The 20,802-nt window shown below is 38.7% G+C and overlaps 1 protein-coding gene across 2 annotated transcripts in view; it reads right to left on the reverse strand.

The window, feature by feature from the left end:
• ehmt1b (euchromatic histone-lysine N-methyltransferase 1b) overlaps nt 1-19,484 on the reverse strand; it is a 46,973-nt gene extending 27,489 nt beyond the window's left edge. For both annotated transcript variants that reach the window (XM_079257199.1, XM_079257198.1), the window contains exons 1-2: nt 19,463-19,484; nt 1,670-2,342 (exon numbers count right to left, since the gene is read on the reverse strand). In XM_079257199.1, coding sequence (XP_079113325.1) covers nt 1,670-2,278 — 609 coding nt within the window. In that variant the 5' untranslated portion in view covers nt 2,279-2,342; nt 19,463-19,484. The remainder of the gene's footprint in view (nt 1-1,669; nt 2,343-19,462) is intronic.
• Nucleotides 19,485-20,802: the final 1,318 nt, after the last annotated feature.

The following is a 20,802-nucleotide window of genomic DNA, read 5'->3' on the forward strand; positions in this document are numbered from 1 at the left end:
ACTGTGTATAAACAGAGCACCTTAGAGAGGCAGAGTCTCTGAGAAGGTAAGACGGGCAGGTTGGGAGGGGGAAAAAGACAGAAATGCAGACAGATGATGAAATAATTGTACAATGTTTCTCACCACATAATTGTAGTGTGTGTTCATGTGGTGTCAGGAATTGAATTGAAAAAATGCAATACCTGCATTTTTGGCTTCAAGGATTTAAAATCTATATTTTTGTTACAAATGGATTTTTTAAAAATAAATACAAGTAATTTATTATAAATGTTTTTGTCATTTTTATTGTTTTTATTGATCTTTTTACTTGTCTTCTTGGGCATTATAGCAGCAGAATGATGGTCTAGCTAGTGGGTTGTTTTTTCCAAATTAAAATTAAGAAAAATGACGAGCAAACAAAAGTTTTGTACATATCATAATTTAAATCGAATCGGCCCAAATAATTTCTCAGTTTTTAAACATTTGTACAATTACAACTCTGTTGCATTTCAGTCACAATATCTTCAAAGAAGAAGGGAAACAAATTCATCTGATTAATTGATTATTCTGCCGTTCAATCAGTTATGAAAATAATCGTTAGCTGTCGTCCTAATTTATTTCAGCTTATTTTAGTGACAGCTATTTTTTTACTTCTTTCATGGGAAGTTATGAATAAATGTGAGGATGTATTTCTCTGTACAGAAGGGACAATACAAAGAATCAATACTGGAAACCACTGATCTTTGAACATTCAACAGGCGCCATAATAAGAACGAGTATGAAAATCACTGTACGGGTTGTTGCTGATCCGTTTGCCCTCCGTCAAAGCTCATTCACAATTAACAAAGAAGAAATTGTTCTGTAGTCAGACAAATCAAAATTTTAAATTGTTTAAGGAAATCTTGAATGCTCCACATCCACCAGACCAAAGACAAAAGGCTTATTATATTAACTTTGTATGTGGGGGAATTCATTTGTCTTTATAGAACTGACAATTTCGATGACTATAAAGGCATCAAAATGCTGATAGAAACTTTTTTAAAGCAAAACATGCCATTTTTAAGTCTTTTTCAGCTAAATATAATACTAAAGTAGAGCAGCTAGTTCCTCCGCCATAGCAGAATGGGGAACCATTGCTCTCCTTAATTCAAGCAACCGGTCTCTTTACTTCCCAGACCTTTCCAGGCAGCTGTTAAAAGAAAAGGAGATGATGAACATCAACCTGGGGTAACTTTTTTCAGATAGTTGCTGCCATTATATACAATATAAGTTAAGATTTCAAAATAGTATAATAGTATTTATAATCGTATCTTATTTTACTATACACCACTTTGGTCAGTCACAATGTTGTTTTTAAAGCACTTTATAACTAAAGGTGGCGTGGCATGGCATGGTACGGTCAAATGTTTAATTTTTATGAAAAAACATTGGTTTGTGTGATTTGTAAAAAAAAACTTTAAATATGATTTTGTTTATATTTCCCTATTTTATCTTCCATAAGAGTGATTATATATCATGGTATTATCAGAACTCAGGTTTAGGACTGATCTCTGATTACTGGAGCAGGATCAGACAACTTCAATGCATGTGATTTATTATGCAACATTTATGCTAATAACAATCCCTAGTGTGGACAAGCCGTGTGGACAAAGCAGGTGTAAAGCAGTCATGGCTCCTGGCCATTGTTTACCTTTTGTGCTGGGCTGACAGCAGGTCTGGACATGGTCTTGCGTGCCCTGTGTACGGTGACAGATGCAGGAGCGGCAGCACATGAAACTGTGCCATTTTTAGTGTCTGATGACTCCTGTCCCGATATAGTCCCAGTACCGGGGGCAGTCCTTAAAGCACCTGAACTCTGCACACACCCTGATGCCGAGACAGGCAGGAGTTTGGCCGCGTGTCCCCCCGTCAACGAGCCCAAAGGCAACCAGTTAGTCCTATGAGGGGAAACTCCCAAGCTTGGCGTCACCGCAGTGCTGCCTTCCGGCTGCTGCTTAACCAGGATTAATCCATTGCTCCCAGTAACAGAACCATGCGGCAGCTCCATGTCCAATGTGCCGTTTTCATTCACCAACAGGCCAGTCTTATTGTTGCCTGTTGTCAGGTTGTTGTGCCTCGTGTCGTCACATTCGGTGCCGTTGAGCATCACTTCTGCTGCCGGGGAAGAGGCCAGTCTGGCTGCTACCTCTTTGTCTCCATCTGTGCATAAAAAAGCAAAGGCATAATACAAATGATACTGTAAAGAAATCATACAAACAAACAACTTCACCTGAGGTGATACCTGACTTCTCCTCTCCATTGCCTCCTGGATCGAGTCCCGCTTTCTTTGTGGATGCAGCCTTATCCACGGCTAGACCAGCGGGCTTGTGAAAGAAGAGAGGAAAGGGACAACTTTAATTCATTTGCATTATCTCATTGTCTGTGAATCATTTATACATTTACTGTTTGGCTCGATAATGCCCAAATAATTCCCAAATTTAGTTCTCAAAGACTTTCCTTTAAGTCCAAGGCATCAAATACAACTCAAAAGTTTTGTTCGAAACAATAGTTTCTCCAAGCATTTAAGAACATGACAGGAAAATAATAAATAAATACAGAATTCCAGATCCAAGAAAGAATATCTGATGAGACATATCTTCCACTGATTAACAGAATACAAAACAAATTTCCTTTGGGCTTCTGCAAAACTACCTATATTCACTTTCATCTTCTTTCTTTCAAAGCCACTATACTGAGAGGCTCAAAGAGATGGCTTCAAAAGAAATCTCAACCACCCATCGCTCATCTTTAGACCTCTAACAGAGGCAGACCCAGGGAATATAAAACTGTCTCCTCCTCCCCATGCACCCCATCAAACGTCCCGGAGACTGACTCCAAAGAAAAAGAAGAGGCCTTGGAGACAGCATAAACCCACACCAGTGCTTTTCTCCCAAAACCATTCTCTTTGCTACAAACACTTTAATCTTAGACAGAATTTCTGATGAAATATCAAACAGAAAGCAGGCCTAAATCAGTTTGACCGTAACAGGCACTAATGACAAACACTTAACCTCAAAATAGTCTAGTTTAAAGCAAGCGAGACATGAAAAAAGCTAATGATTGGTCTGATTTTCAAACAACAGAAAAGGACACGTTTTCTCTTAAGATGAACCCAATCAAGATTCTCAAAAGAGACAGAAAATGCTTCCCTTTAACAAAATGATTGTGCCAACTACTCACCAATGGCTTCTCAGATTTACCACAGTAAAAGTCCCCAACTAAACAAACCATCAAGGACAGACTTCCCCAAGTCAGTCTTCAAACAAGTGCAAAGAAACAGCAACAAGGTTTTGCCCAACACTGACGCTGTTCCCCAAAGACAGTCAAGTCTGGGACAGCCCTGTATGGTGTATGACCTGCAAGGAAGAACATATGGGATGGTGAGGAGAGGAAGAACCCTTCAGTTTCCTCTTTTCATGGACAGGAAAGTCAGTTGAAAAGAACAAACACCAGCCTCATCCCTCCCCCTAGTGGCGGAAAGTGGAACACACACACTGGAGGACAGAAAGCAGAAGGGGGGGAAGGGAGACAGAGAAGGCTGTCTGCAGATCTCCGCCATTTTGCAACCAGAGTGTTTGCTGACATAATGCAGCCATTGCAGCAGTTTTCCACTAGATGGGGACTGAAGGGGTCTGGAAGCTTGTGGATGGGTGAAATGGAGGCTGCTGCACGAAGCTCCAAATGTGAAGCCAAAGCTTGGAGGCCTGATTAGGAGTCTCAAATGGCTCATTCAAATGAGAAAAGATGTTAGATTGGGACAGTTTTCAGGCCTATCTGCAAAAATAAACTCCAAATGGATCAAAGTAGAGATCTACATTTGACCTGACTTGTTACTGTCATTGCAAATTGTGTCTTAACAGATTTATTTTTAACATTACTGATGCTCCTCTCATTCATTGTCCCTTGGTATGCGAAGGCCCTGATGTCACCTATGTTTAGATCTGCTCCAAGACACCTGGAAACAAGTCAGAGCAACAAAAACACAAAGCATTATCGTCTTACACAAACAGGTGCTGTGCTTCCAGGGAGGGGAAGCACCAGGACCAATCGCCCAAATCAAATAAAAATATAGCAATTTTTTCCATTTGTGAAAGCACTAAGCACAAGATATTACTGTAATTAATCATTTAACAGTTCAGAAATCAATCTTGAAACACATTTTACTAACAAAACCTCTTGATTGGGGACCATTATCATCCAGAAATCTGGTTAAAAAAAACACACTCGAGAGCACCATGTCTTCCTTCCTCTCCTACATGTCATGAAGGCGTTTAACCAAACCAATGAAAAGGAAACAATAGCAATGAGTCACAGAGGAAGATAACCTGTTCTAGGATTCATATGTAAACCAAACTAAACATGCAAATATTGCTGAACCAACTGATTTTATGTGGAAAAAGACAAATAGTGATGCTTTTTAAAAAAAAATGAAATTATCTTTATGATTATGCAAAACAATCGAGGCCAACTCAAACACTGACAGTAACAAGTCAAAATTCAGCCGCAGGTATATGTGGATGCTTGATTAAAGCACAATACGCTTCCTGTGAATTGATAAACAGAAAGTGCAGCTTTGTGTTCATATATAATCCTGAGCCGCACATTTATCACCTCCCCAGGGATCTCATTACATACAGTAGGCCACTGACAGAGCAAAGAAGATGACATGAAAGAAAAACGCCATGATTTCGACATCTTTAGGAAATCGAACTCATCTTTTTGAATGTGGAAAGACAGGCAGTGCACTGCTACCCCACTAAAACATCCTAGCTCTTCAATTTTCAAGATCCAAGTTGCTGAGAAACCATCTCAAAGAGACAAGACCTGAAATCAATTGCTGGTGTTGATTATAGCAAAAAGGATAAAAGAGGAGCGAGGAAGCTAGACTATGCATCTCCTCGGACCATTTAAAGCCAACCAAGGGTGAAGAGTATGAAGCTAACATGTCTTTTCCCTTGTGTGCCTCCAGGAAGCATCATACCTGCTTTCTTCTCATGGCCTCCATTGAGAAGAAGAAGGCGTCAGAGAGGGAGTCAGTGAGGAAGAGTGTGTGGGTTTGTAGAGAAAGAGAGAGAAAGGGAAGGGGGAAGGCAGAGAGAGGGGGGGGGGAGCGCAAGAACGTGTCGAGCAGATTGTTCCTCTTATCCTTTTCTTTCCCCGCATGCACATTCATCTCGCTGGTCATGTGACCTGATGGCTCCCTCTGTCGGCCCTTTTCTCCACAGGGTCTCTATGGAGCATGCTCAGTCGGTCCAAACACTGACACCACTTCATGTCGTTTTAATGGAAGACTTTGAAGCCACTGGAGGTGTCCATTGGAACCACGCCATCATGTTAGTGCTTATTCTCAATAAGGAAGGACAAGTGCGTGTAAAAATACAACCTCCATCAATAGAAAATGTGGTTTTATGTTACGATTCATAATTCAATAACACGTGCAAGCATTATGTTAAATCATGTTTTTCAAATAAGGAAAATATGTCCAGTAATCATTGTCGAGACACAAGCAGATGTGGAGTTCTATGGGAAGCAGGTGAAGAAAAAAAAAAAGTCTGTTGCAGACATCAGACCACAATCTAAACTTCCTTACAGGTGTCTTTTGTCTCCACTGAGCCTGGATTAAATTAAAAAAGCAAAACCACACAGCCTAATAAAGAAAGGCACACTGAAACCACAGAAACTAAGCAGCAATCCAATCTGCTATTCAAGAAGCGACATAAACACAGACGAAAAAGCAAGTGCAAAGGGAGTAGAGGAGTCCTTGTCCAAGGGTGAACTTCACAAAGTATCAATGTCAGGTTTTGATGGTCATCTTTGTAATCTTTTCTCCTTTTATGATAACTTACTGATTTTCTCTTTAGTTTATGCACAAAAAAAGCAGAACTCTGATTACTTGGCTGCCCAACGGCCACATAAGAGAAAAGGAGAAGAATCCTAAAGACTTGTATGTAAGCATTTGCAAGTGTTCGGCATTTCTGGTTAATTAACAACAAATAGAATAGCACATATAGTTTCACAAGGTGAGGCAAGTTGTTTTTTTCTTCAGGTGACATGTTTAGTTGTAGGAATGCAGATGTCTCCACCTTCTCCTGTTTCACATGACACGGTGACAACTCAATCCTGACCTTCGAGTTTAGGTTTGTATACTAACAATAGTATGATTCTAAAAATGGCAATACCTCATAACATATTCAAGAAACAAAATGCAAACTATTTTTAACTACCACATAACTAATGTTTGTATCCTCCTAACTCTAAATGAGGCCTTTTTTGCATTCATGTCAATAGACCTGCACTATGAATAGTTAAGTAACAGAAAAGCTTGTAATACTGAGGGTGAGGCATATAGACAGGTTAACACACATTTATGGTGAGTTCAATGGTACTCAGAAGTTGGATTTTCCCAGTTGAAATTACAACATCATCAGCCCTTGAAGTCACCGATCCAGCATAGAAAGTCTGGGAAAACTCTAGCTGTGTTTCGAGTACATTTTTTTTGGCAAAAAAAGCAATAGTTATAAGTTTCAACAAACAGCAATTACAATTTACAGGGGTTTCCATTGAACTGTGTTTAGAGCATTAGCTTCAGTAGTAGCTTACGCAAGGTAGCCACGTATTTTGGTATTTTGGGGTTTTCTACTTCCTGCACAATAGAATTTGCTACGGCTTTTTGAAGTTTTTCTTCCTCATTTTCATTTCTAAAACTCTAAAATTACTGTTGTTTGTTCAATATGGCGCTATCAAGGAAATGACCTTGTCGCGACCGCCCAACATCATGTCCGGGGACATGTAAATACAAAAATTGTGTTTCCATAACATTTTGGCAATCTATTTCTCCGTGGAAACATCTGAACAACTACCCCAGGAGAGCGTAAAACTTTTGGTGATATTTGAGACCTTTTTCTAAATGTAGGTGTTTCCATTCTTCAATATTTAGTTTTTGTGCAATTCTAAGTGTAATGGAAACGTAGCAACAGTCTTGCAGGACTACAGCATTATAGCTAGCATGACTTTTCCAGAATTTTCCTTTTAAAATCATAGGACTGTGAAGATATGCTTTTGTACCAATTCGATTCAATTCCAATTTTTTTGGATGCCAATATGATTTAAATTGCGATTCTCACAAATTCTTTAATATTGCTATTTTTCTTGATTTTAATTAGGAAAAACAACACAGTAGCCAGACCATCATTTGGCTGCTATTATGCCCAAGAAGACAAGTAAAAAGACTGATAAAAACAACAAAAATGACAAAATTTTTTATAATGGATTATTTGTATTTATTTGAGAAAAAAAAATATTTTTAACAAAAAAAAAAAAAAACTAAAAATTGTTAAGCAAAAGATCCCAATATTCAATCATTTTGATTTGATTTCCCACCCGTATAAGATACACACTGATGGTCCAGAAAGACAAATAGGAGCAACTTCTTAGAGGACGGTTTCACTGCACGGTTTTCACTTCCATTGGAACTGAAGCCAGTGTTTGCTGCACACCATTTTCTCTTTCCTTCTTAGATGAAGAACTTTTTTCTTTGGAAACCTGGTAACTTTGGCTGCACATACATTTTAACTTACTTACTGTCTTGCTTTTGTGTGTGTGTACAAAGGAGTTTAACGTGTTAGTTACAATTGATTAATTACAGAAACTAAGTCGTTAAAAAATATTGCATTTAATTGCAGAAACTTCAGCAGGGCACAATGTCCAGTTATGTCAATTACACTGATGCACAGAATATTTCCGCTACTAACTCAGCAAATTGGCGCTATATTTAGAGATGTTTCAGACCCTTTAGTGAGTCTATTTAAAGACAAAAGGAGCATCAAAAAGTCTAGCGTCTTTTTCTGGTGATATCAGTGTATTTTTTTCTTCACCTTTAATAGTAGCTGGAGGAGGAGGTGATCACCTCAACTGCATGATTGCATGATCAGACTGAAGTTGACACTGGTTAATTCGTCCTGGTTTCCTGTCAGATATTAATGTCTATTAATGAAGAGTGTGAATGAAAACATTATAAAGTAACACAGGACCATGGATAGCCTTTTGGTGGATCAGTGAAGTTTATCTGGGAATTCAGTCCAATATCTAATCCATGAATCGAGTCAATATCGGAGCCTGATACCATTACTGGATCGGATCTGTTGGAGAGATTTATCTGTAAAGTTTATCTTGGAATTCAGTCTGATGTTCAGTCCATGAATCCAGTCAATATTGAAGCCTGATACTGATATTGGATTGGATCTGTTCCAACTCTACACCAATAGACTGGAGCAGACTTTAGCAACAGCATCAAAACAAAGGGAAGTAATACAGTATTTTTAAAAAAGAAAAAAAAAAGGTCAAAAGTAAAATGTTGTTCTTCAGAAAACATCAACCAGATAGAAAGATAACGGAAAATAACTGGTTGTGTTATAGCTAAACCAAGGATCTCAAACTCACGGCCACAACTGGTCTGCATATACCACACACTGAGCCTTTGCTTTTCAAAAGTCACCAAGGTATCTGTGCTTTGCTGTTTGTTTTGCAATAGACAACAAAGATGTGCTACCCAAGCAGAAAAGAAAGGTGGATGGTGAAGACAGACTACATCAATTACAATATTTAGAGTATAAGCATTTTTTTTTTTTTGTGGAGTTCAGTGAAGGTCCAACATGCCTGATATACACGTAAAATATTGCAGCTTTAAAGGAACACAATCTCAAACACCATAACTCGACTGAACATAGAGAGCTGTATAAGAAATACCAGAAAGACAAGAGGAATAAAAGTGGGATACAGCCACAGCAAGTATTAAATTCTCCACAAAGTCTTCCCATAAAGCCAAGAAGGACACACATGCAGCTGTTGGAGAAGGCTGTTCTTGAATTTAATGACCCCAAATGGGTAATGCACCTTGCATGCTTAATGGACATATTGAAGGAGCTGAACATCACTAACCTGAAACCGCAGAGGCCTGGTCAGCTCATCACAGCAGCCTAAGACAGCGTGAAACTGTTCACCTCAAAACTGAAGTTATGGAAAATGCAGCTCTATGCAAGAAACCTCAGCCATTTCATAAATTGCAGATCTCTTGAGAAGGAGGGGACAGGGTTCTGCAGGGGGGGACTACATGTCTGTTATTGATATTCTGCTGCAGGAGCATGATCAGTGATTTGCTGACTGGCACACCATGAGTCTTTCCAGCTGTTTGCAGACTCCTGCACACCTGATGTGCACAGCATCCCAAATTGATGGCTTGCAGTGCAACAGCCTGCTAAAGTCTAAAGCAAGAGCTTTTTTTCTTGTTCTGGAGGTCTCAAGAACAAAACAATGTGATTTCATTCTCACAAACATGATCGAGGACATCTTGTGGCTTGTTCAACCATGTTTGCCTTCCGAGTTTCTTCTTCACTACTTTGTATCATCCTAACATGGTATTTATTTGCAGGGTGTGGCTATCAGGTATGCACTGCGGGAGATGGAGGAGAGGAGCCGGGAGAAGAAGCTTACGAAATATAAGAAATGAACAACTCTATTTTGGTCCGAACGTTTTAATTGGTCAGAGTTTTTACAGATTTACATTAAACTGAGCGGTCTAACTATATTTCTTATTGTTCATGATTTCAAAATCCATAGACTACTATCAGGACAGGGAACCACTTCACTTAGAGTAATAAAAGAAAATGTCTCTGAGCAAGATTACCAACTCTAGCTTTATTTCTGCTTTAGACCGGCAAGTTGGAAAGGGTTTTAATTGAAAAGGAGGCTGGATTTGGCGGAGTTATTAGGGGTGGGAAATTGAATTTAAAAAATCGAATATCAAGATTTTTTGTTCCACGATTTTAATAATAATTTTTTTTCTTGTTTAAAAAATTTTTTTTTCTTCAAATAAATAAAAATAATCAATTGTAAAATTTTTGTAATGTTACATTGTTTTTATTAGGGCTGGACAATATGACAATATATATCTGGCTACTGTGTTTTGTTTTGTTTTACCTAATTGAAATGAAGAAGAATGACGAGCAAAAAAAGTCTTGTACGTTCTTTTTGTTTTTTAGTCTACAAAAATCACTAATATGGAAGAACCGCAATTTAAATCGAATCGGCAACCAAAAAAAAAAAAAATCGGAATTGTATCAGAACAAAAGTGTATGGTCACAGTCATAGTACTTACGTCTGCTGGAAAAAAACAAAGCTTGCTTCCTGCTTCTCGATCGTAACATGGAAAACTACGTAATAAGTACAAGTTTCGCCGCTATTTTCATAATGATGATAAGGACAATAGACTACCGAACATGGAAGGTATAACAAAGTGCAGAATATGTGCGTCATCGAGACGGGACAAGGTATGGAGTATGGGCAGAACGACCGGTAATAACTTAGTGCAGAATTAAGGTTTACATGATAGCATAATTAATCAGTTTGTATTTAAAATGTGAATAAACCAGCCACTTACTTCGGAATTAAATTGAATTCTAATTTACTTCTTTATTCAGAATTACGTTTTTACATGGTCATTTTTCATCGCAAAATTAACTTTTATTTGGAATTAAGGAGGGAAAAGAACTGTAAAAATGACCAATAGCTTATCCAGCATTGAAGCAAGCTGATCGATGTTCTGGGTGTTGTGTTCTACTCAGCATATTGTTTACAATCAACTTAGCTTCAGCCCGCTTACCTCCGCTTACCTCCGTTAGCTGGTTAGCTCCTGTTAACTCCGGGTTAGCTCGGTTAGCTCTTAGCTACAGAAAGCTTGGTATTTGTTAGATGTCAATGTTTCAATGTTCGCTAGATGCTATGACGCTCACAGTCCCCCTCTCAGCTCCACCTCTTTGCCCATATTTATATTTTCTGGGCAAGACACACGTGCCTCTGCCAAGATGGCAATGGTAGGAACCGTCCACCAAGCTTCAATTCAGCTCTTCAGAAACCTATGGGTGACGTCACAGAAGCTACGTCCATCTTTTTTATAGTCTATAGTTCTGACTCAAATCCCTTTAAAAAAACAAAACAAAAAACATCTGACATGTATCTGATATGGGCTATGGTTACATGAGGTTTTTTAATTCGTAATAATTCGGAATTAAATAATTCGGAATTAATGTATACTCCTGCAAGTTTACATGAAAATAATAATTCCGAATGAAGGCTTACATGAAACACGTCCTCATTAAATTCCTCTTTAGAGCAGTGGGTTGTGAAGGGTTCTTATTGGACAGAGGGTGCATGTGACGTATGACGTATATGGGAAATAAACAAAGTTGGCTCCCTGCTTCTCATCTTTTCAATCATAACTTGTAAAAACTACATAATAAGTACCAGTTTTGCCGCTGTTTTCATCATAAATGTTAAGTACCAGCTCAACACAAGCATCCTACTTCACTTTTTGCAGCAACTGAGAAGGAGAAGAAAGATAGAAAGGTAACGAGCATGTGCAGAACGACCGGAATTAACTTCAGGTGCGTTCAGACCAAACGGGTTTTGAGCGTCAAGAGCGTCAGGTTTAAATGTAAAGTCTATGTGGGGGCGCGTCAAGGAAGTGTCGAGCTTTCTCACATAGCGTTTTCAGCGTCTGTGTGACACACCGAAAATTCAAAAGGTTTTATAAGCTTGATGCGTGTTAGGAGCGGAACGCGCCGCAAAAGCCAGAGATGGAAAATCTGAACTAGAGCTGCAACTATCGAGTACTTTTGGAATTGGGTACTCTGTCGATTATTTCTTCGAGTAATCGAGTACTCTAACGATTATATTACACACATATTATATATATATATATATATATATATACATATACATATATGCATATATACATATATATATATTATATACATATATACATATATATATATATTATATACATATATACATATATATATATATATTATATACATATATACATATATATTATATATATATATACATTCATTCATTTTCCGAACCGCTTATTCCAATTCAGGGTCGCGGGGAAGCTGGAGCCTATCCCAGCCGGCAGGCAGGGTACACCCTGGACAGCTCGCCAGTCCATCGCAGGGCCACACAGAGAGACGAACAACCACACTCATGCTCACACTCACTCCTAGGGGCAATTTAGAGTGACCAATTAACCATGTGGGAGGAAGCCGGAGTACCCGGAGAGAACCCACGCATACACGGGGAGAACATGCAAACTCCACACAGAAAGGCCACTGACCAAATCAGCCAAGGATCGAACCAACTGTGAGGCCACAGTGCTAACCACTGCGCCACCGTGCAGCCCCCATATATATATATATATATATATATATATATATATATATATACATACATATATATACACACATACATATATATACACACATACATATATATATATATATATATATACACACACACACATATAATTTTATTTATTTATTTAAATTAATAAAACAAGTACTAGAAACTCAACCAAAGCAAATCGATAAATTTGTATTTGTGAAGCTGTTGCATGTGTTGTTACTACCTAATGCATGAGGAAAATGTTTTAAAATATGATACTTTTAAAATGTTTTAAAAGTATCATATTTTAAAATGTGCCAACGTGTTTGTGCACACGCTCAGTGTGTGAAGAAAAAATTCTCAACCAATCGCGAATGTCTGCCTTTTAAAAGATTAAAAAGAAGAATTCACATAGAAAGAAGGACTGACTTGTAAACATGTCCAAAGTATGAGAACTAGCCGATGTCTTGGTGGATGACACGCCTGTTAAAAGTGTGTCTGTTTAATTCGAAATAAAAGTTTGCTGCAGGGACAGAGGCTACGCCTGCCATCACACGCTGCCTAAAACATGCGCTTTGACTCTGCGTGTGTGCGGGAGAGACAGATGAGGGATGGATTACAAGACGGTTAACGTGCGTTAGCAACAGACAACTCGCCATGCTGCGTCACTGCTGACCAATATCACAGGTTATAATACTGTGCATTATAACAGCCGCTGCTGCTGTTGATATAAATCGCGAAGCTGAATCTCCACCTGGTGCGGTGAAGTGGGGGTTGTTTACCTTTCAGGTGCTGCAGCATTGAGACCTGCTTTACAGCACACACACACTACGTTTTCTGCCCTTTTCAGTGTGAAATTGTCCCAGACTTGCGACTTTTCAGTCTTTTCCTCCCCTCTTCTTCATTCTCTGCCATTACAGACCAAAGCAACGAGAATATTCAGACAGAAAGCAAACCGCTCGCTGTTGGAAATGTCCATCATCAGTCCGGGTGAAAGAGTCATACTGTACAGACATACCGTAGGCGACAGATTCTGTTTTTATATATTTAATAAGTGTTTAAATATTTGATTTGTTTACTGAAACAATTATGTAGTCCCTCCGAACAGTGCAGTGGTCTGAGAATGCGCAATGATGCATAAATTAAAATATATCACCACATGATATTAATTAAACGGAGCCTCGAGGCAGATAATTTGCCTCGATCAATTTTTGTACTCGAGTTAAGCCTTTTACATACTCCACGAGAAGCGAGAACTTTTTTCTTGTTCTCAAGGCTCCGAGAAGAAAATGACGTCATTTTGTTCACGCGGACGAAGACAGTTCTTGACAAATCGGGCTGGCAGAACTTTTTTCTTGCGGGGCTCCGAGAAGTATCGTGTGATTAGTCGGACATTTGAGGTGGGCGTGGTTAACACAGAGAAAGCATGAAGCGGAGTTGCTGCTTCCGTGTGTTTGCTGTTGCCGGCAAAACGGATTATTTTGATAAAACAGCTGATCGAGATGGTGAGAAAGTAAGAACATTTTTACATGTGTTTTTAAAACACTCGGACCCAGCCGCGTGCACAACCCGCCCTGCCGCGGACGAAGTTGCTCGTTAAATATGAAACTAGAAAAGCACGCAGAGAGCCGAAACCTCCGCCAAGCACAATGTTAAAAAATCCTTTTTAAAAAATTTCATTAGCTTTTCATTTTTACATTTGCAACAACTCTTGAAATATTTATAAAAATCCACCGTAACCTTTTAAGTTATATGGAGCAAAAAGACGCCGGGAAAAACATAACCTCCTCGGTTGAGGTTCATTGCACATAAAAGCAGACACCACCCCCCGCAGTGATCCCTCCCCGCTGCAGACGTGCTTCTCGTGGAGTATGTATGGACCTGACGAACAAGACGTTTTTTATTGTTCTTGCAGCCTCGAGAACAAGAACTCAGTTCTTGCTTCTCATGGAGAATGTAACAAGCTTAACTCAAGTTACCCGAGTAATCGTTGCAGCCCTACTCTGAACTTCTGCCGCACGGCGTCAACCAATCAGAGCAATCCGCACGCAGCTCCTGGAGTACACCTACGATTTATATGGTGAATCCAGACACAGGGCTGAGACACCCCACAACAGTGTTCCTCATCGCATGCGACTCTTGACTTGCGGCTCGAGAAGCAGCCACTGGCTTTCTGAAAATGCTATCTAAACAAGTCATAATGATCCTCAATGGTGCAGTTCTCTCCACAAACAAGAACTGCAGGCCGCTTGCTAAAACTTTGCTGTTGTAACGGCCCTAACTGACCCTGTCAGAGTTGCCCGTTTTGGCTGATATCCACTGCACCGAACTCCGCCAAAGAGCTGCTCAATCGGTAGCTCCGACTGAAAAAGAAACACCAACATTCCGATGGCATGATTGTATTTTCACCATATACGCCATTACTCTGTGCAATATTTAGGATAACAACTCCTTGCTAAAAAGCTGAATGTTACTGATTTGGCACCATAGCGGGATACGTCTGCTAAGTGCGGCTCTTGTTGCATTCACAGTGACTATCACTGCCCTATGACGACGTTATCTAGCTTTATTTATTAAATAAAGCGATGCTGTGGAAGGAAAACTCCGCCTTTCCCCCCTCTCTACTCCTCCATGTTTGCTGCTCGCTCCCGACAAGCAGCAAACACGGCAGGAACGTCAGGAGCGCTTTGGGTGTTGGACACAAAAGTGACCAGCGTTGAGCGTTCAGGGCGTTTTTGACGCTCAAAACGCGTTTGGTCTGAACACACCGTTGGAGCGGAATTAAGGTTTACATGACAGAGGAATTAAATAGTTCGGCATTAAAATGCAAAACAACCAGCCACTTACATCATACATCCTTACACTTACTTACATAGTTTAATTCTGAATAGAGTTAATTGCATTAGGAATTAAGTGTTTACATGGTCGTTTTTCATTAGTTTAAAGTGGAATTACCTTTTATTCTGAATCAAAGATGAATTAAAACTCCCATGTAAACACACGGATGGCCTGGTTTTGTGCTGTTCAGACTGTCATAAAACAATCAAATATGACTCCCATATGCGCAAAAAAGTAGAATGAGTAATTTTTTCTTCAGTATGAAAAAAAACCGAAGACAAGCAACAAAGAAAACTAGCACAAGATCAAATCTGAGAATATTCTCAAAAAAGATTAAATCGCCATGATTAACTGATTGTAATAGATCGGTAATGTTGTCATTTTCATAAAGGATTATGCCTGATCCATATGGACAAATTGGCAAAACTGGAGAACAAAGAAACACAACATCCATTTTTTACTGCTGTGTTGTTTTGTTTTCATTCAATGTGAGTTTCAGAAGAGGTGTGTCCAAATCAGGAAGTATGGCAGAGGAAGAGTTATTCCCTCCAAATAAATGGATTAAGTCATCCTTGTTGTATTTCTTTGGTTACAGAAAAAATTACCAATGTTTCTTTGGGGAGAACAGCTTGCCAGCAAGTTAAAAAAAAAAAAAAAGAAAAGAAAAGAAAATTGCAATGAAAAAAGGAAAACGATCAAATGTGTTTCAGAATAACCGCCAGCTTTGTCTGTTAATGTAAAGGTAAATGTTGAGCAGCAGAGTGAAATGACATTAATGTTTAACTGGAGTAACTTTGACTTTAAATGTTATACCATTTTGTATTCATGAATGATTTGGGGCTTACAGCATTAAATAATAGCATAATATATGTTTCAGAGAGTGTCTGTTCTGCTAAAAAGCACCTTTAAGTTTCATGTTTTCAAATTCACTACTCAGGATGAAACTGCTTTACAGAGCAGAGGGAATTTAATGGGAATAAGACTCTTTTGCTGCCTGGTTAACCACTATCCTGATATATTAGTTTGTTATGTTGATATCACAAAAAGAAAGAAATTATAGACCAATAAAAAATGTTTATGGAATTTTACATATTTATTGTTTTGGAAATTTAATACATAATAATTGGGATAATTTTTCTGATACTAATCGGATCAAGAACATCCATAATCATGGCATCGCTATTTTATGTGCAAACCTTTGTGAGATAATCTAGATAATGACGTAAACAGGATGTTATTTTTCATCTTAGATATTTCAGCTGTTTAAGCTGCAGGAAGTCAAACACATTTACAAGATGAATGCTTAAAACAAACAGTGCAGCCATTTATAAGTGACACCTGACAGGTACTTGAATGTGTTAAAGTCATACCTATCTGAAAAAATGCAGATGAGGCCTGTTGAAAATAAGAACTGCTGTTTTAGTTCCAGATCATTTTTTTGCATACATGGTTAGAAGCTAGAAAATGCCAGCAATGTTATTATCCACCTAGGGATCTTTCTATTTTCTTTTTAACAATGAAATCAGCATCAAGTCTTCTGTATCTGGAAGACATTTTATTCTATACAAAGTTTAAAATATAATCCTAGATATCAGCCTAAATTTATGAGTTAAGACAAAAACAGATATTTTCACTCAGCCGAAGCACCATTTAGACTGATATTTAGATGTAATACTTTTGTACAAATCTGTTGATTTTCCTTTGTGTTACTTACTTTATCTAACATGTCATCAGTGTGAATGCGATTCATCGCTCTAAGACCAGGAATGAAAAGAAATTGCGTGCTGTGTGCAGCTGATCAGCAGATCTGTCTCTGTAGTTGCTAAAGTTAAACACTTAGCAGCAAATGGTTTATGCAACATTCAAACATCATAATTCTAGGATTAGCTGACATTTAATAATTATTTCTGCAAAGAATTTTCAACTGTCTTTAGTTCTTCATAGCATTGTAGTCAAATATTCAATATTTTTCTACAGAATACAGAATGAATCCTCTTCCCAATAGAAAAGTTTTATCTTTTCCCATTCATATACGCGTGATATAGGAGGTGGTCTAGTGGTAATGGGACATGACTATGTCTCTGGAAGCTGTGGGTTCAAATCCCACGTGACATTTACCTAATATGTCTGCTCAATACAACTTCCCACCTACTTCCTCTTTTTAATCTTTCAGAAAGCATTCCTATCTCTGCATTTTTTATCACTTCATTTTCAATTAATTTCATACTTTATCGGATTGGAAAGAATACTGCCCATCTGCTAGCTGCTGGAATGGGTGGCTGCAGTGTCCTCTGTCAGAAGGAGACACATCCAGAGATACTTTATGTATAAAGCCATTTATTCACCATACAATGGTGGTGATAATAAGCTTATGCTGTGCTTTCTACTCACCAAAAAAAATCATATCATAATGAAATTACAGTTCTACACCATAATTTCAAGAAACTGACCCAATGCTCTATGAGTTCAAAAAATTAAAAATGCTCCCTTAAATTGCCACTAGAATGATCACATCATGTTTCTCACTAATCCATGGCAAATTCCTCTTAGTTTTCACCACTTGAAAATTAACAGGTTTTTCCACTAACTTCAGTGACACCCTTAGCTTTTTTGAGTTATACATTAGTAATTACACATTATCGCATTTACACTTGCTGTTATGTAATAACAGCACAATTCTAGTTAATGGTTAGTGGTCGATTATCTTCTCAACTTATTTGTTTGTGCATAACAGTTTTTGAACATACCCTGATTTAGAGGGATGCCACAATATCAAATGTTCACATTGTTTTCTTGGTCTTAGCGACAGCACAATGAAAAAAAAGCCATTGTATCAGTCTGGCACATTTTTAACTTTGTTTATTGTGCACATCATCTTTTGTGCAAAAAGAAATTTAAGTTTGAACGTAGGAATGCAGAGAGAGGACATAAGCCTGACTATAAAAAGGAATACAAAAAGAAATGTGATGCCTGCAAAACATAAAATAAAGATTAACTTAGCCTGTTACCTATCAGATGGAACTAGATCTCTTCTGATGTTGCATTATAGTCATGTTGCAGTTACACAATATTTTGGTTACTCAAGTTTCAACTCTACAACAATGACTCCATGATGGGTCTGAGTAAGAAAAGTGGCAAATGCAGCCACTGGATGCATGTTGAGAGATGCCTTTTTTTTTTTTAAATCTTTTTTTAAACTTTTGTCTTTTTTTCCTGCAAATGAGTTAAATATACCATGTGTGACCACATGCATAAAAGATGACAGAATAAACATGTAAAAGGAAAAGTGTCTGCAAAGCTCCGAGACAAACACTCTCCTCTGCAACACCTCTGAGCTGATCAAGATGCTGTGCGAGCGACCTCTGCCGAACAGAGCAGGACTTTATCTCCAAAATCTGCTCAAGAAAATTAACAATTAAACAAAGACTCAGAAGCTGAAGCAAGCAGCTGAGTCGCCACTGTTTTAAGGATACTTTTGTATTTTAAAATGAAACATCAAATGTTAAAATTCACAGGTAAAAGTGCAACCTGAAACATCTAGCTTACTGAAAGGCTGTAATATAAAGGGTTGATCGCTCACAAATGCGAGGCCACGATGTGGAGGTAATTAAAGGTGTATATTTAACACCAAAAAGTAAAAAGTGCAGCCGGTTTGGGAACTGGCGCGGAAACCAGCTGTACAGTATGTGGTGGGAGGCTGGACTAACACTGTTGCCTTGATTTGCCTGAATCAGTAACATGTAGCTAACAGATCCATGAACACATTGGCAGTCTTTAGCCCAGCATTTAGCCGTATTAATCCAAATATATTCATGCATTGCTTGTGTTTTTAAAAGCTTAAATACGATAATTAAATTTTTTTAAAAAAAGAAAGAAAACAGCCTGTCGGTGAATAGGAGGAATCGTGCAGCCTGCTAACTAGCATTACTGCTAGCTAGCTAGCTTAACGTCGTTTACATTTAGTCACCGGTCAATCGGGATTAGATCACTTGAAACAAAGTATGAATGATGCTGAGTCGAAATACACGCATATCAATACAAATTATTTTAGTTTATTTTGAACCGCTAAAGCTAGACCCAGCCAGGATAGTGACATGAGCCTGGAACATGAATAATGAAGCCCCACCAAGAAGCTTACAACGTGTTAGTACATGGCATTCAGCTTCCCGGGCACAGCATCTTCCTGCACATTCAGTTGCCCTCCGGTCCAGCACAAAAGCACAAGACTCCAAGCTGAGAGCGGCAATTTACGACAAAACGACACATCGACACCGGCAATTCACCGGTAGACACGAGACTCTCTGGCTGCCTGTATGTAATATCTTTTCAAAAGCGTGGGAAAAGACTGAGAGGAAAACTAGATAAGCGTGGATAAAGCTTTCATACTCACCTCGGTTCCTACCGAAGCCATGGTGCCTGGACGTTAGCTCCGCCTACCCCGGATGACGTCACTGTTATTGATTCGCAATCAGTATCGCCACACCTTTTCTCGTTCATAATATTAGGAATAATAAGGAATAAATGTTGTGGTAACAGAGAACAACACTATTTACGGCATACATATTTCTCTTACTTTTTAAGTAAAGGAGTCACAATATTTTTCACAAACGACCTGAGTGTCAATCCCCAAAAAACACTTCTTATAAAACGTTTTTTTTTGTTTTGTTTTGTTTTTTTTTGTTGTTTTTTTTTTTGTTTTGTTTTTTAATTGAAAAGGTATGTTACAATGTTTTGCCATCTAAATTGTCCTATATTTTTCCCGCCTCGGAATTGGCGACTGATCCCAGGTATTCACTTTTATGCAGGGGAATAAGCTGTTTGAGTGGATTCAGGTTCACTGACTCTGACCTAATTCATATCAAATGTGCAGCTCAATCAAGGACTTTAGACTGAGAGAAAAGGCCAGCATACTTATTTTTCACAAAGATAGGATCTCACACATACATATATATAAAAATAAAGGGAACACAAAAGTAACATGTTGTAGATCTGAATGAATGAAATATGTTTATTAAATACTTTGTTCTTTGCATAGTTGAATGTGCTGACAACAAAATCACAAAAAAATGATCAATGAAACTCAAATGTATCAATTCATGGAGGTCTGGATCTGGAGTTATACTCAAAATGAAAGTGGAAAAACACACTACAGGCTGATACGACTTTGATGTAATGTCCTTTAAACAAGTCAAAATGAGGCTCAGTAGTGTGTGTGGCCTCCGTGTGCCTGTATGACCTCCCTACAACACCTGGGCATGCTCCTGATGAGGCGGCAGATGTTCTCCAGAGGGATCTCCTCTCAGACCTGGACTGAAGCATCTGCCAACTCCTGGACAGTCTGTGGTGCAACTTCGTGTTGGTGGATGAAGCGAGACATGATGTCCCAGATGTGCTCAGTTGGATTCAGGTCTGGGGAACAGGTGGGCCAGTCCATAACATCAATGCCTTCGTGTTGCAGGAACTGCTGACACACTCCAGCCACGTGAAGTCTAGCATTGTCTTGCATTAGGAGGAACACATAGAGGGCTGTGCGGCACTCCAAAGAAATGCCACCCCACACCATTACTGACCCACTGCCAAACTGGTCATGGAGGATGTTGCAGGCAGCAGAACGTTCTCCACGGCGTCTCCAGACTCTGTCATGTCTGTCACATGTGCTCAGTGTGAACCTGCTTTCATCTGTGAAGAGCACAGGACGGCCTGCTGGAGCTCATTTTGCAGGGCTCTGGT

The sequence above is a fragment of the Telmatherina bonti genome (genome assembly GCF_933228915.1).
Source record: "Telmatherina bonti genome assembly, chromosome: 17".
NCBI classification, from domain to species: domain Eukaryota; kingdom Metazoa; phylum Chordata; class Actinopteri; order Atheriniformes; family Telmatherinidae; genus Telmatherina; species Telmatherina bonti.